Below are 13,990 nucleotides of genomic sequence, written 5' to 3'. Positions count from 1 at the left end.
AGTAGTGTTGTGCTAGCGTGATAGAGCAACACACCTATTTAATCTCATCAGTTAATTCCCAGGTTTTGTTACTCATCTCTGGGCCTGAGCTAGTCATTGTGGTTTTCACAGTGCGTGACAGATTGAATTTAAAACATGCTGGAAATTTTAGCAACTGGGAAAATTTTGTCAGCACTCGAGAGAGAACATTTCTGAAAAATCTGACCTAAAATACATGGCATGAACTAGATATAAATGCTTACATTTGATGAAAAATGTAACTTACTGGTTCTGTATCAGACAGATCTTAAAGGGGAAGAATAAACTAGGGCAGTGGAAGCTCAGCAGTTTAGGTTCACTGTTGGACTTTTAAACAAAATGTTTTACTCTTAATTGCTTTCATTGTATTTGGTTAATTGGTAAGTTGCTTTAAAGAAAAGTGCCTGTTAAGTGTCGTAAATGTAGAATACAGTAGACCCTTGAGTTACGAACGGTTTACCATACGAACATTTCGGGTTACGAACGATCTTTTTCAACTTAATGTACGAACAAATTTCAGATTACGAACTGAAACTCGCGAAACACGTGACGTCACAAACAAGTTGACTCCAACTGTCTCTCTCTATATATACAGGGGTTGGACAAAATAACTGAAACACCTGTCATTTTAGTGTGGGAGGTTTCATGGCTAAATTGGACCAGTCTGGTGGCCAATCTTCATTAATTGCACATTGCACCAGTAAGAGCAGAGTGTGAAGGTTCAATTAGCAGGGTAAGAGCACAGTTTTGCTCAAAATATTGCAATGCACACAACATTATGGGTGACATACCAGAGTTCAAAAGAGGACAAATTGTTGGTGCACGTCTTGCTGGCGCATCTGTGACCAAGACAGCAAGTCTTTGTGATGTATCAAGAGCCACGGTATCCAGGGTAATGTCAGCATACCACCAAGAAGGACAAACCACATCCAACAGGATTAACTGTGGACGCAAGAGGAAGCTGTCTGAAAGGGATGTTCGGGTGCTAACCCGGATTGTATCCAAAAAACATAAAACCACGGCTGCCCAAATCACGGCAGAATTAAATGTGCACCTCAACTCTCCTGTTTCCACCAGAACTGTCCGTCGGGAGCTCCACAGGGTCAATATACACGGCCGGGCTGCTATAGCCAAACCTTTGGTCACTCGTGCCAATGCCAAACGTCGGTTTCAATGGTGCAAGGAGCGCAAAGCTTGGGCTGTGGACAATGTGAAACATGTATTGTTCTCTGATGAGTCCACCTTTACTGTTTTCCCCACATCCGGGAGAGTTACGGTGTGGACAAGCCCCAAAGAAGCGTACCACCCAGACTGTTGCATGCCCAGAGTGAAGCATGGGGGTGGATCAGTGATGGTTTGGGCTGCCATATCATGGCATTCCCTTGGCCCAATACTTGTGCTAGATGGGCGCGTCACTGCCAAGGACTACCGAACCATTCTGGAGGACCATGTGCATCCAATGGCGGTGCCGTGTATCAGGATGACAATGCACCAATACACACAGCAAGACTGGTGAAAGATTGGTTTGATGAACATGAAAGTGAAGTTGAACATCTACCATGGCCTGCACAGTCACCAGATCTAAATATTATTGAGCCACTTTGGGGTGTTTTGGAGAAGTGAGTCAGGAAACGTTTTCCTAATATAATAGAGAAATTTGAGAGTTATTGTTGTTTCTGGTAGATACATTTTATATAAAAGAAAGAAATGTATTACGGTGTAAGGTACAGCACACGTACTGTACTGAAATGTGGCGTGTTTTTATGTACAGTACTGCTGCGTATCGTTGTTTATTATTGTTTATTACAGGAATGTCTGTTCTATAATTTAAGGGAAATATACTTGTATTTATAACAAAAAATACCATTTAAGACATTAGAGAGGTTAGGTAAGGGGGGTTTTGGAGGTCTGACACAGATTAATTCTATTTACATTATTTCTTATGGGAAAAATAGGTTTAACTAACAAACATTTTGACTTAAGAACAGCCCTTCAGAACCAATTAAATTCATAAGTCAAGGGTCTACTGTACTTCTTACTGTTTTTGACTCTAAAGAACATAACTTGATATATTCTGACATTCAAAAGCACTCATTTGTACACAGATTTTTTAAAGACGTCTAGTTATATAGGAGTGTTTAACAATGGTGTATAAAGGTTTTAGAAAAGGCAGCATTATGCTACTGACATCTCAGAAATAAAACATACTTTTGGAAGACATATCTAGGCCACCCAAAGAGGTTGAGTCCTGTTGAGTCTGGTTTCTCTCAAAGTTTCTTCCTTGTAATTTTAAGGGAGTTTTTCCTTGTTGCCTTCGACTTGCTCATCTGGGGTTTTTTTTTATCCTGGAATCTGTAAATCTGCTTTGAAACAATGTATATTGTAAAAAGCAATAAAGAAATAAATTTGTTTTATTAATTAGCTTTTACTTTGTGTAAATTGTTTGTTTTTAGATTGCAAAGCCTATTTAACTTTTATGAAACTCTGATTTGTGTGTTGGGCAGTCTTTGTGCAATAGCCAGGATGCATCAGTGGACACCCCAGCAGTGAGTGCAGGTCCTAAAGCCCCTTACTTGGGTGTTCCAAAAGGAAGCATACGGCGACAGACATCTATAGGCAAGTATTTATTTTCTGATGCTAGTGAGGGTTTCATTATTGTAATAGGTTGCACCTCAAACCTTTAACACCTAATGTCTCTGGTCAGTGGTTAATCCACTTTATGTTTCATGAAATTTTGGGGGCCCATAATTCCCAAGTAGTGGCTTATTTGCTTTCTGTCATGTGGAGTAAAACTGAAATCTTGATATCCAAACGCAGGTGTAACAGAAGAAGAAAAGCAGTTCCTCACTCCTCCCATGTTAAAATTTACAAGAAGCCTTTCAATGCCTGATACATCAGAGGATATACCTCCACCACCCGCCATTTCCCCTCCATCACCTCCCCACAACAACGCCTCCACACCTGCTAGACATGGTTATGGCACAATCAAACAAGGCTTCACCTCTCAAAGTCCTGCCACAAACAGCACACCTTCAGACAGAGGGGAGTCAAACCACGGTCCTGGTTGGCGAGACCAGGGCGTGTACTACAGAGAAAATACGGAACACAACAACAACCCAACCGCCCAACAGAGCCTTCATAAGCGCCGAGCCCAGATCCCAGAAAACCCCTACTCAGACATTGGCAAGATGGGTAACTCTGCCCTTTTTGTTCCAAACAAGCCTTCAAGGAGGAAAGGCATGCTGGTAAAGCAGTCCAATGTTGAGGATAGCCCAGAGAAGACTTGTTCCATCCCTATCCCCACTATCATCATTAAAGAGCCCTCTACCAGCAGCAGTGGCAAGAGCAGTCAGGGTAGCAGTATGGAGATTGAGACATCATCATCAGAACACCCAGGTCAACTTCGGCCAGAGGACACCCTTAGCACAGGCAGCCCTTTTGTTGCGGCTTTGGCAAGTAATACTGTCCGGGACAGGGAGAAGAGGCTGGAGCTGCACAGGAACTCCCCATCTTTTAGATCCACAGATGCTGGTGACGTGGATGTGGCTCCAACTCCTACCCCTCGTCTGCGACACTCAAAGTCTATTGATGAGGGCATGTTTAGCAGTGATGAGCGTCTGCGCAGGCTCATGGCTCCCCCTTCTTCCTTGCTGAGCATTCCACGAGGAGGGGGCAACATCACAGACTTCAACAGCCCAGAACCCACCATGGTACGGGAATTGCTGAATACTCGAACTGGACACAGTCCTGTCAGCCTTCCTGCTCATAAGACTTACAGCTCAGGGAGTGGGAACTATGTTCATCCTGTCACTGGGAAGCCATTGGATCCAAATTCCCCATTAGCCTTAGCCTTAGCTGCCAGAGACAGGGCAATGAGAGAGCAGTCGCAGCCTCTGCCTCTCAAAAGTGAGCTATCCAAGCTGGACCTCAACAAGCCGCTCTTCATCGATACAAAGCTTCGATCTAATGTAGATGTGAGTTTCTCCAGCACAGCCACCATGGGTCGGCCGCGGGGAGCCCTGCGAAGACAGATGACCGAGTCCAAGTATGAGACTGAATCTAAGTTTCAGCTTGACTTGGGTAAGCCTGAGAAAAGACCAGAGGAAAAGAAGAACATGCTCATCGACATTGTGGACACCTCGCAGCAAAAATCGGCAGGGCTGCTAATGGTTCATACCACAGATGGGACAAAAGCAGAAGAGAACAGCCACTCAGAAGGAGATCGGGATGAAGAGATCTGCCCTGACAGTACACCCGGGGAACTCCGTGATCCCAATCAGCCAGGTCCCGCTAACCCTATACCCACTAGGACTTTGTCCACTGCTCCACCAAAGGCCATGATCTCTGTCAGTTCTGTAGACGAGCCTGTCAAACTTCCTTTTGGCATTCCTCCACCACCCCTGGCCTCTGTCGACATTGATGAGGAGTTTGTGTTTGCCGAACCCTTGCCTCCTCCATTAGAGTTTGCTAACAGTTTTGATATTCCTGAAGACCAATCAGCGGCGCTCAGTGAGCTGCTGAAACAAAAAGCGAATGGCATAAGTGTTCCATCACTTGCTCCCTACTACCCCCATTTAACCACAAGCCACTCTGAGATTAAGAGACCAACAGTCCTTACCAACTGCACGCCTCCTAGCTTCCCCACTGGGCCTCTCGAACCCTATGAGCCCATTATTGACTCAGGCATTGAAGTGGACGGCCGGAGCAGTGGTGACCCCCAACTGGAGACCACTAGCACAGTCTCCACTGTGTCCAGCATCTCTACTTTATCATCTGAAGGAGGAGAAACCCTGGACACATGTATGGTCTATGCAGATGGACAGGCCTTTCTGGTGGACAGGACACAGGTTCTGCAGAAGCCCAAGGCCAAATATGCCATCAACAAGAGCAATGCACTTTACAAGGATGCCTTAAACGAGGAGACCATGGGCTCGTTTAGGGTGCCATCTTCAATCTCTCTACCACCTCCAGGAAGCGTCCCACCAGACCCTCAAAAAACACCAACGCAAAGAACCTCAAAGCTTTGGGGCGAACCTCTGGATCTGAAAAGCCCTCATGTTCCAGAGTCCAAGTCCCAAGCGTTGACTGAAATCAACTCTGTCCTGCAACATGTCAACAAAGACAAAGCACCAAAGCCAGGGGAAGCAATAGAGTCGCCCACAGGATGTAGAACCCACTTCGGAACAAGGTATGTCACACCAGCACTTCTAGCAACACCCACCTCTGTAACTCAGACATTCATTTAGCCACCCAGATTTGTGTGTGTGTGTGTGTGTGTGTGAGTGTGTGTGTGCTGTGCTCATGAAAAAACAAGTTGCTTAGCAACGTAATATGGAGAACAGCCTTGAGAACGAGATGAGCAACGTCGGTGTGATGAACACAGAACAAACCATAGCAGAGGGATAGGTGTGCTGTAGGGTCTGTGTGTGTGTGTGTGTGTGTGTGTGTGTGGTAGATTGAATTAAGACATGACCCATTTATCACTGTCGTTATATCATAACCGACTCCATGTGTTTTTGAGGAGCCCCCCTTACCCAAGTGCAAAAAAGTAGCTGCGATGGCAGAAGCAAAAATATTTCCAGTCGCATGCGAATGTGTTTTCTCAGGTTTAGACGCAGCACAGCTTGGTTTGATGACATTAGTATTTTGGGCTGTGTGTCTATATTGGGCATATCTCCTTAAAACAGACACACTGCTGCATCCTCCCACTGCAGACCTTTCTAAAACCAGTGGCTTATTTATTATGAAAATGTGCGGTTATTTGCAGACCAGAGCACGTTAGGGCCCAAAGCCATTTTTTCACTGCACTGAGAAGTAATTTGAAAGACAGAAGCTAAATAAAGCTTTGACATTTCGATAACGGTTTACACTGAGACCATCAGCAATGCACAGCGCAGTTTGAATAGTCACTGTTGTTTTTGTAGCTTTGTGAAGAATTCTGCTCTATTTTTTCATCCCTAGTATTCTGAATGAAATGCTAATTTGTGGAGAACACAATGAAACACATTTGGTAAAGCAGTCTGATTAAAGCAAGCGAACACGCCTGAGAAAAACGGAATCTTAGAATCGCTGCTCAGTGACTGCTCAGCATTTTCCTGCCTTTCTCAAACTGATACTATATACACCGATCAGCCATAACATTAAAACCACCTCCTTGTTTCTACACTCACTGTCCATTTTATCAGCTCCACTTACCCTATAGAAGCACTTTGTAGTTCTACAATTACTGACTGTAGTCCATCTGTTTCTCTACATGCCTTTTTAGCCTGCTTTCACTCTGTTCTTCAATGGTCAGAACCACCACAGAGCACTGCAGTGACACTGACATGGTGGTGGTGTGTTAGTGTGTGTTGTGCTGGTATGAGTGGATCAGACACAGCAGCGCTGCTGGAGTTTTTAAATACCGTGTCCACTCACTGTCCACTCTATTAGACACTCCTACCTAGTTGGTCCACCTTGTAGATGTAAAGTCAGAGACGATCGCTCATCTATTGCTGCTGTTTGAGTCGGTCATCTTCTAGACCTTCATCAGTGGTCACAGGACGCTGCCCACGGGGCGCTGTTGGCTGGATATTTTTGGTTGGTGGACTATTCTTAGTCCAGCAGTGACAGTGAGGTGTTTACAAACTCCATCAGCGCTGCTGTGTCTGATCCACTCATACCAGCACAACACACACTAACACACCACCACCATGTCAGTGTCACTGCAGTGCTGAGAATGATCCACCACCTAAATAATACCTGCTCTGTGGTGGTCCTGTGGGGGTCCTGACCATTGAAGAACAGGATGAAAGGAGGGTAACAAAGCATGCAGAGAAACAGGTGGACTACAGTCAGTAATTGTAGAACTACAAAGTGCTTCTATATGGTAAGTGGGGCTGATAAAATGGACAGTGAGTGTAGAAACAAGGAGGTGGTCATAATATTATGCCTCATCGGCACGTACACGTATAACTATTTTATACGAGGGTTCTTCAAAAGGTTTCAGCACTTTTTTTTAACTCTATTTATTAAGAATTTCAAAAACAAATTCCATCACTTTTCTACACAGTCACCTTCTGATGTATTTTTCACAGCGTTGTACCAACTTTTTAATGCCGTCAGCATTTTGGTTTAGGGCGTAGCCACTGATGCAGCGCTGCTTTCACATCATCATCACATGAAAATCTTCTTCCTCTTAAAGCTTCTTTGAGCGTCCAAAACAGTGGAAATCAAATGGAGCTAAATCCGGACCATAAGCTCTCTCAGTCTTTCAGACACGACTGATTACTACAATTACTCTTCCTCCCACCCTCACCGCTTCCAACCAAAATATAAAAGTGTGGAAACTTTTTGAAGATCCTTTGTAAATATGTAATGAGGATATGTAATGACTAAAAGACCCTGTCCACATATTTTCCTTTTCTTCTTTTTTTTTTTAGAACTTCAGATGGTGTGTCCCTCATCTCAGGAACCCAGCCGAACTCCGGTATGTCCTTCACCAATCAGCCCGGCCCAAATGTCCCCGCTCCATTGCCATGCCGACAGACGGAAAGCCTGCATCACCATCGGCATCCCTCCAGTTCCAGCATCACATCTCCTCCTCCGATTTTAAGCTGCTCCTCCTCGTCCTCCTCTTTGCCCGCTGTAGGCTCGGGGTCCTCCGTGCAGGGTCGAAGCCGTTCGCCTTCACCGCTCTCGTTTCTACAGGCCTCCTCCAACAAGCCCTTCGCTTCTAAAGCGGTGAATTCATGGACCAAAGAGGACGTGGCCGATTGGCTAGAGAGCCTAAACCTGGCCGAGCACAGAGGCGCCTTTCTGGAGAACGACATCGAGGGCACGCATCTGCCCAGCCTGCAGAAACAGGACTTGATCGACCTGGGAGTGACGCGCGTCGGTCATCGCATGAATATCGAGCGTGCTCTCAAGATGCTGCTCGACAGATGAGACTGGGACGCCATGTACATTCTTTTGTTTGCGAGCTTTATTTGTTCTTTGCTTTTTGGCTTCATTCTTGTTTCCTTTTCTGGTTTGGAATTTAAAAGAAGCCGTTATGGAGAAAGATTTGAAGACGTGCACAAAGCTGTTTGGTCACGAAAGTCAAAATGCTGTCTACACACCAGAGCTCACTCAGTGGTCAGGTTTTACAGACTCAGGCCTTGCGTGGAAAAACTTGAAAACCAGCAGAGCTGGCCTTCTATTTTGTATCTTTGCTAAGATGAATTATCCAGAGAATACTTCTTCAGAAAACAAGGAAGGATCATCTGTGGAGCGAGTGCATTTTTAAAATCATGCTATTTTTTCTTCTTTTTCCTCTGAGGATTTAATGGGCTCAGATGAGTGCAGTTGATGCCATGATGTTTCTCAGTTCACATGCTCACAATGCTGGCATCTTCAGCCTAAACACATTGGGATCAAATTTTTCATCTCTTTGTCTGATTGCAGTAAAACACAAGGTTTAAATCACTCAAGTCTTTCTGGAGTTTCATATCTACTGATAATGCGTGTCTTCCACATTGTGAGCAGCAATGCAATTCAGTTGAGTTTCGGACTCCTACTAGACTTGACGGCTTTTCCTCGTTTTCTTAGTGTTTTCACTATCACGCTTCACGAGTGCTTCATTAAAGCAGATTAGGTGAGCAGAGATGTTTACTTATTTTCAGTATTATGCTTGAGAAGTGTAGGATGTTTCATGTTTCCTATTTCAGTATCATGTGAGGTATGAGTCTACACTCGAGCGGATGAGCAGACCACGTCTGTCTGTTGTAGGCATCTATTTATTTTATTTTTTATGTCAAGGTCTTATAAAAAGGTTTTACACTCCTGACCATATTCAATGTTTTGTTAATTTTTGGTAAAAAGTTACATCCTCAACAGGAAGCAAATTCTGTACATTTCATTTGAGATTTTATGGTAAATTCAACCATTCATACATTTCATTTAAATTGGTAGGCTGGAGTGTTGTAATGGTAAGAGCCACAGCGCCTGAGTTCCAGGGGTTCCAATCCCAGGCTGGGCTCAAATACAAAGGGCGCATGGTGTTACATGAACCTAGCCATTCTGGGGGCACATATCAGTGCACCCTTAGTGCCACTCCCAAGCCCAGATGAATAGGAGGGATGCTCCAGGAACAGAGACAAATGATCCACTGTGGTGACCCCGATTGGAAGTAGCCCAAATAAACCAACACATACGTTTCATTTATAGCTTTTATACTGTATTCAAAAAAAATAAAAGGCTATGTTTAAATTTCTTTCCTCTAGAGGATGTTTCCTCTCGTTTTACTTTAAAATCAACAAAGCATGGGATTTAACTGGAGTGTCCAAAATACAGAGCATACAGTCAATTGTTTACTTAACATTTAGAAAGCTGCTGTTACAGTGTAAAGAAATCCTATTTTAATCTTATAATCATAGAAACTATGTCCACAATGAATAGTTTTTTTAGTGCTAACAGTGTATGGATCCTTTGTCACCCCAACCCCCCCACCCCCCCCAGTGCATTTTGCAAATAATTCTGATCTTAGAACTCACTGGAGAAAATGAACTTAATCTTGTTTACATTTATTGGTTTGGCTGACGTGTTTATCCAAAGGAAGGTAGCATCCACTTAAAGCCCAAAGCTTGTTGGGCCCCTGAGCAAGACCCTTAACCCTCAATTGCTTCCATTGTATTCAGTCACAATTTAGGTTGCTTTGGAGAAAAGTGTCTGCTGAATGTTGAAAATGTGATGTAAATGTGTTAGAGCAGTGGTAGCTCAGTGGACACTGGAACAGTGATCAGAAAATTGCTGTTTCCAGTCTGTTGAGATTTTTAAGGGCAAGGCCCTTAACCCCTTATTGCTTGCACTGTGTCCTGTCATAATTGTAAGTCGCTTTGAATAAAAGCGTCTGCTAAATGTCTCAAACGGAAATGTTAAGAGCCCAACACTGGCTCTGAGGTGGTTCCGGATTTAAACTCACATCCTACTTGTTAGTAAAACAGAACTTTAACAGCTGAACTATCACTGCTTTAAATTGCAATTAGAGATGGTAATGATTATCTGCTTAACCAATAACCAACAAAAAAGTTTAATCTGTTTATAATTTCGGTTCTAAAAAATTGGAATTTAACTGCCAGTCCAAAGGACAATTTAGAATGACATTTCCCAGTGGTGCTAAGATTGCTGGTTTGGATATTGCACATCAGCATCAGGAAGACAAAGGTGGTGTTGTGCTACCTTCAGAATTCCTAAACAGAATCACAGAATCTGACACTCTTTTACCTGTATGCACATGTTCAGCACAGCACTTAAGTTACACAGCCTGTTATGATCAGATGTGCTAATAGCAGGTGTATGACTTTCCTTCTGTGCACCGAGCCCTGACCTTAACCTCACTGAACACCTTGGGAGTGAATTGGAATGTCATTTGTGAGCCAGTGGCCATGATTTTGAAATGAGATGTTCAGTTAGCACATGGTCAGGTGTCTATATAAGTTTGGTCGTATGTGTATGTTGGTATTTCTTAACATTGTATTACTGAGCCCTGAGATATTACTGAGATGGGTCACTCTAGACTTGTTGGTTACTGGTTATTAAGTTAATAGAATTTGGCAAAAATTACATCCCTGTTTATTCAGCTCTTAATTTTATAGCACAGTTAATTATTTATTACAGAAATGTTTTTGGTTTTTATTATTCAGTGTATCAGTCCCATCCAAACACTATGCATGTGGTTCATTTTCATTTCAGCATTCAGAATGACTCCCAGTGGCTTCAGTAAGATTTTCTTTTTCATCATGACTGCAAATGCATTAGCAGAATCATTTTGTGTTTCACTACTGGGATAATAAAGCAAAAGTGTGATGTTTACACAGCTCATCACTACCTCACGTGTAGTCAGATCAGAGGATGGTGTCTGAGGTTTAGCACTGGACCTACAAAACCAAACAAGCTCATAAAGCTAGCTTATAAAATGTTCTAAATGTAACATTGCGCTAAATGATACTAGAGACATTCTAACTGGGGGTTGGCATTTGGAATGGACATCGGTGTAAAGCCAAACAACCAGTTTATCCTAGTCAGCGATGCCGCAGGTCCAGTTTCACCAGGAAACACTTGGCCCAAGAAAAAGTTAAACTGCTTAGTTCTCAAATGTAGAGAGCAGAAATGTATTTGGGATTTTAGCTTTTTTAGGAAATAGTAAAAAGTGCACGGTGGCTAAGCGGGTAGCACTGTCGCCTCACAGCAAGAATGTCCTGGATTCCCAGGTGGGGCGGTCCGGGTCCTTTCTGTCAGAGTTTGCATGTTCTCCCTGTGCCTGCATGGGTTTCCTCCGGGTGCTCCGGTTTCCTCCCACAGTCCAAAAACATGCAGCCAGGCTAATTGGAGACACTGAATTGTCCTATAGGTACCGAGCCGCTAGGATGCATAAAACAGTGCAATATAGTGCCGTTCTCAAGCCCGGATAAATAGGGAGGGTCGTGTCAGGAAGGACATCCGGCATAAAAACTGTGCCAAGTCAATAATGCGGATCACGATCCACTGGCGACCCCTAACGGGAGCAGCCGAGGAAATAGAGAGGAGATAGTGAAGAGTCAATTTTAACAGAAATGTAAACTTGTTATGGTGAAGTCTGTTTGGTTATAAGTGTTCTAAATCTCCATTCAACCCAATATAAGCTTGTAATAATAATAAGTTCAATTTATATAGCGCCAATTTCAATTTTTCAATTTTCACATACCACAAACCAAGGACACTTTACAATGTAAATATTAAAAGAAAGAGCATATAAAGTCATTGTTAATAAAAGAAAGTCAGAATATAACTGTGATGATCATGATGTTAAATGTGGCTTTAGATTGAACAGACTTAAGGATCTTGACTTTGATCTTATCATAAACCTTGTCCGTTGCAGCTTTAATCATAATACTAATAGTAATAACAATAAAAAATAATAATGATGACATCAAGTCTCTGGTGGGGCAGCGGTCTGTTACACTAGCCCACCAGCACTGAGATCCTGGAATCTCTACCAGCCAACCGGTCATCTACATGTACATGATTGGCTAAGTGGATGGCTAAACCCTGTAACGGATTGACACCCTGTTTGAGGTATTTCTGCCCTGCACCCAGTGTTTCCCTGTGGAAACAGACCTGCTACGACCGGGTCACAGTAGCCCAGCACTTTTGAGAACTTGATTCAAATCTCAGCAGTGCTGTTGGTTGGCCGGGCGTCCACACAGACAAGATTAGCCATGTCTGAGGAGAGGATGGTGAAGCCCTGTGATGGATTGGCGCCCTCTGTGTTTAGTGTTTTCCCAGAAAACGGACCCGCTTCAGCCTTGACCAGGATAAAGTGGTTGATGAAAATTAAGTGTGATTAAGCTAAGAGTTTGGGCCTTTTTAGATAAGACTTCTATTATTTGGTAGCTCTACCTTTCAGGTCTAGTACAAAACGCACCAAATACACCATGACTGATCGACTACACGTGATGTACAGAGAACATCGTGTAAACTTGATTTTGATCAGAACTGTCGTTTTCATTTGTACGTTCTCTGCTTGTGTCTGAACTGAAAGAGGATAAAAATGAAATAAATCTGAAAGGTGAAGCAGATCTAAAGGTGAATGGATGGATAAGCACACTGGTGTAATTATGCAGTGAAAAAGCTCGGCAACGTGTTTGCTTATCTCTTATCTTAGAGGATTAGTTATATATCATCTCTATATAGCTTATTTTAGGAAAAACTGCACAGTATTTTAAAGATTTATAGAAATATTTCAGATTTTTATGACATTTATCTGACTTGTTGTGTGCCAAAAATGATGTGGTATCGGTTAAGAAGCAATACACAATCCTAAGGGAAACTGTTTGGGTTATTTTTTTCTTTATTTGTTCTTTTTTAACCAGTATTCCACGTACAGTATATTAATGCTCTTTGAATCGATCAACAATTTATATATAGGTCTCAGTGAACTAGAGAATATTTAAATATGAGCTAATGGCTGTCACCTGCTTCTTTTAGATCCTGTAATTAAAAATGACGTTACAATATAGATCTGTGTGGTGTGTATAATTTCACACATGATCACACACATTATTATTTAACATTGTTAAAACAAATCCTCTGATATTAATGTAAATCTTATTTTTGAACAAATGTAATAATAGTATAATCGTGTATGAGAATTCTAAAGGTCTTAGTAATATTAGGACATCAAAGCTTATTGTACTTTACAAAGCAGTGGCTCACTTTGTGTGAGGGTACAGTTTTACTGGTATTTTCTGCTGAATATCTTTCTATTTTAGGGTAAATTATGAAGATGAGAAGAGAGACGTTGGTGTGAGTACGCGTTCCTTCAAAAATCACCAAACTTGTGTACAGCAAAACCAAATGCACTGGGTGAAATAAATACATCATACAAACCAGAGTGTAACAGATGTGAATGTGTCTTTCATGTATATAATCACCTGATTACGGCGCCCAGGTGGCGCAGCGGGATATTCCGCTAGCACACCAGCACCGGGATTCTGAACTCCTCGGTTTGAAACTCGGCATTGCCACCGGTCGTTTGAGCGCCATCTAGCGGGCGTAATTGGCAGTGGGGGCGGGATGACCGGACTATGTGGGTGGGTTCTTTTAATGCTGTGTAAGGACCCTGATTGGCAGATAGAGAGGCGCCTGTGCAGAATGAATGGGTGAAAGAGGGTTCTGCTAAGGACTGTGCGCAGGTTGGAGGAGGCTTGAGCAGCAATATACCCTCCTCGACTGCAATCAGGGATCCCCCAGCAGCGGAAACAAACTGACTACACTAAATTGAGAACAAATGGTAGAAAATGCATATATACAACAGAAAAAAAATGTGATTACAGTCAGTCATTGATGTCCTGGACTGAAGAAGAAATTTAATGCAATGTGAGGAAACTGCAGCTGATTTAGGGAGCTTCTGCACCCTAAATGGTGCAGCTCTTATGAACAGGACAAAGGAAACTGTGACTGTACCTACACATCA

The 13,990-nt window shown here is 42.8% G+C and overlaps 1 protein-coding gene across 3 annotated transcripts in view; it reads left to right on the top strand.

Annotated features, from left to right (window-relative positions):
- LOC134319568 (SH3 and multiple ankyrin repeat domains protein 2-like) overlaps positions 1-13,408 on the top strand; it is a 74,689-nt gene extending 61,281 nt beyond the window's left edge. For all 3 annotated transcript variants that reach the window (XM_063000820.1, XM_063000821.1, XM_063000822.1), the window contains 4 exons: positions 2,523-2,634; positions 2,836-5,206; positions 7,440-8,632; positions 13,287-13,408. In XM_063000820.1, coding sequence (XP_062856890.1) covers positions 2,523-2,634; positions 2,836-5,206; positions 7,440-7,944 — 2,988 coding nt within the window. In that variant the 3' untranslated portion in view covers positions 7,945-8,632; positions 13,287-13,408. The remainder of the gene's footprint in view (positions 1-2,522; positions 2,635-2,835; positions 5,207-7,439; positions 8,633-13,286) is intronic.
- Positions 13,409-13,990: the final 582 nt, after the last annotated feature.

The sequence above is a fragment of the Trichomycterus rosablanca genome, chromosome 8, assembly GCF_030014385.1.
Source record: "Trichomycterus rosablanca isolate fTriRos1 chromosome 8, fTriRos1.hap1, whole genome shotgun sequence".
NCBI lineage: Eukaryota > Metazoa > Chordata > Actinopteri > Siluriformes > Trichomycteridae > Trichomycterus > Trichomycterus rosablanca.
This window is presented reverse-complemented; position numbering and strand designations above follow the sequence as displayed.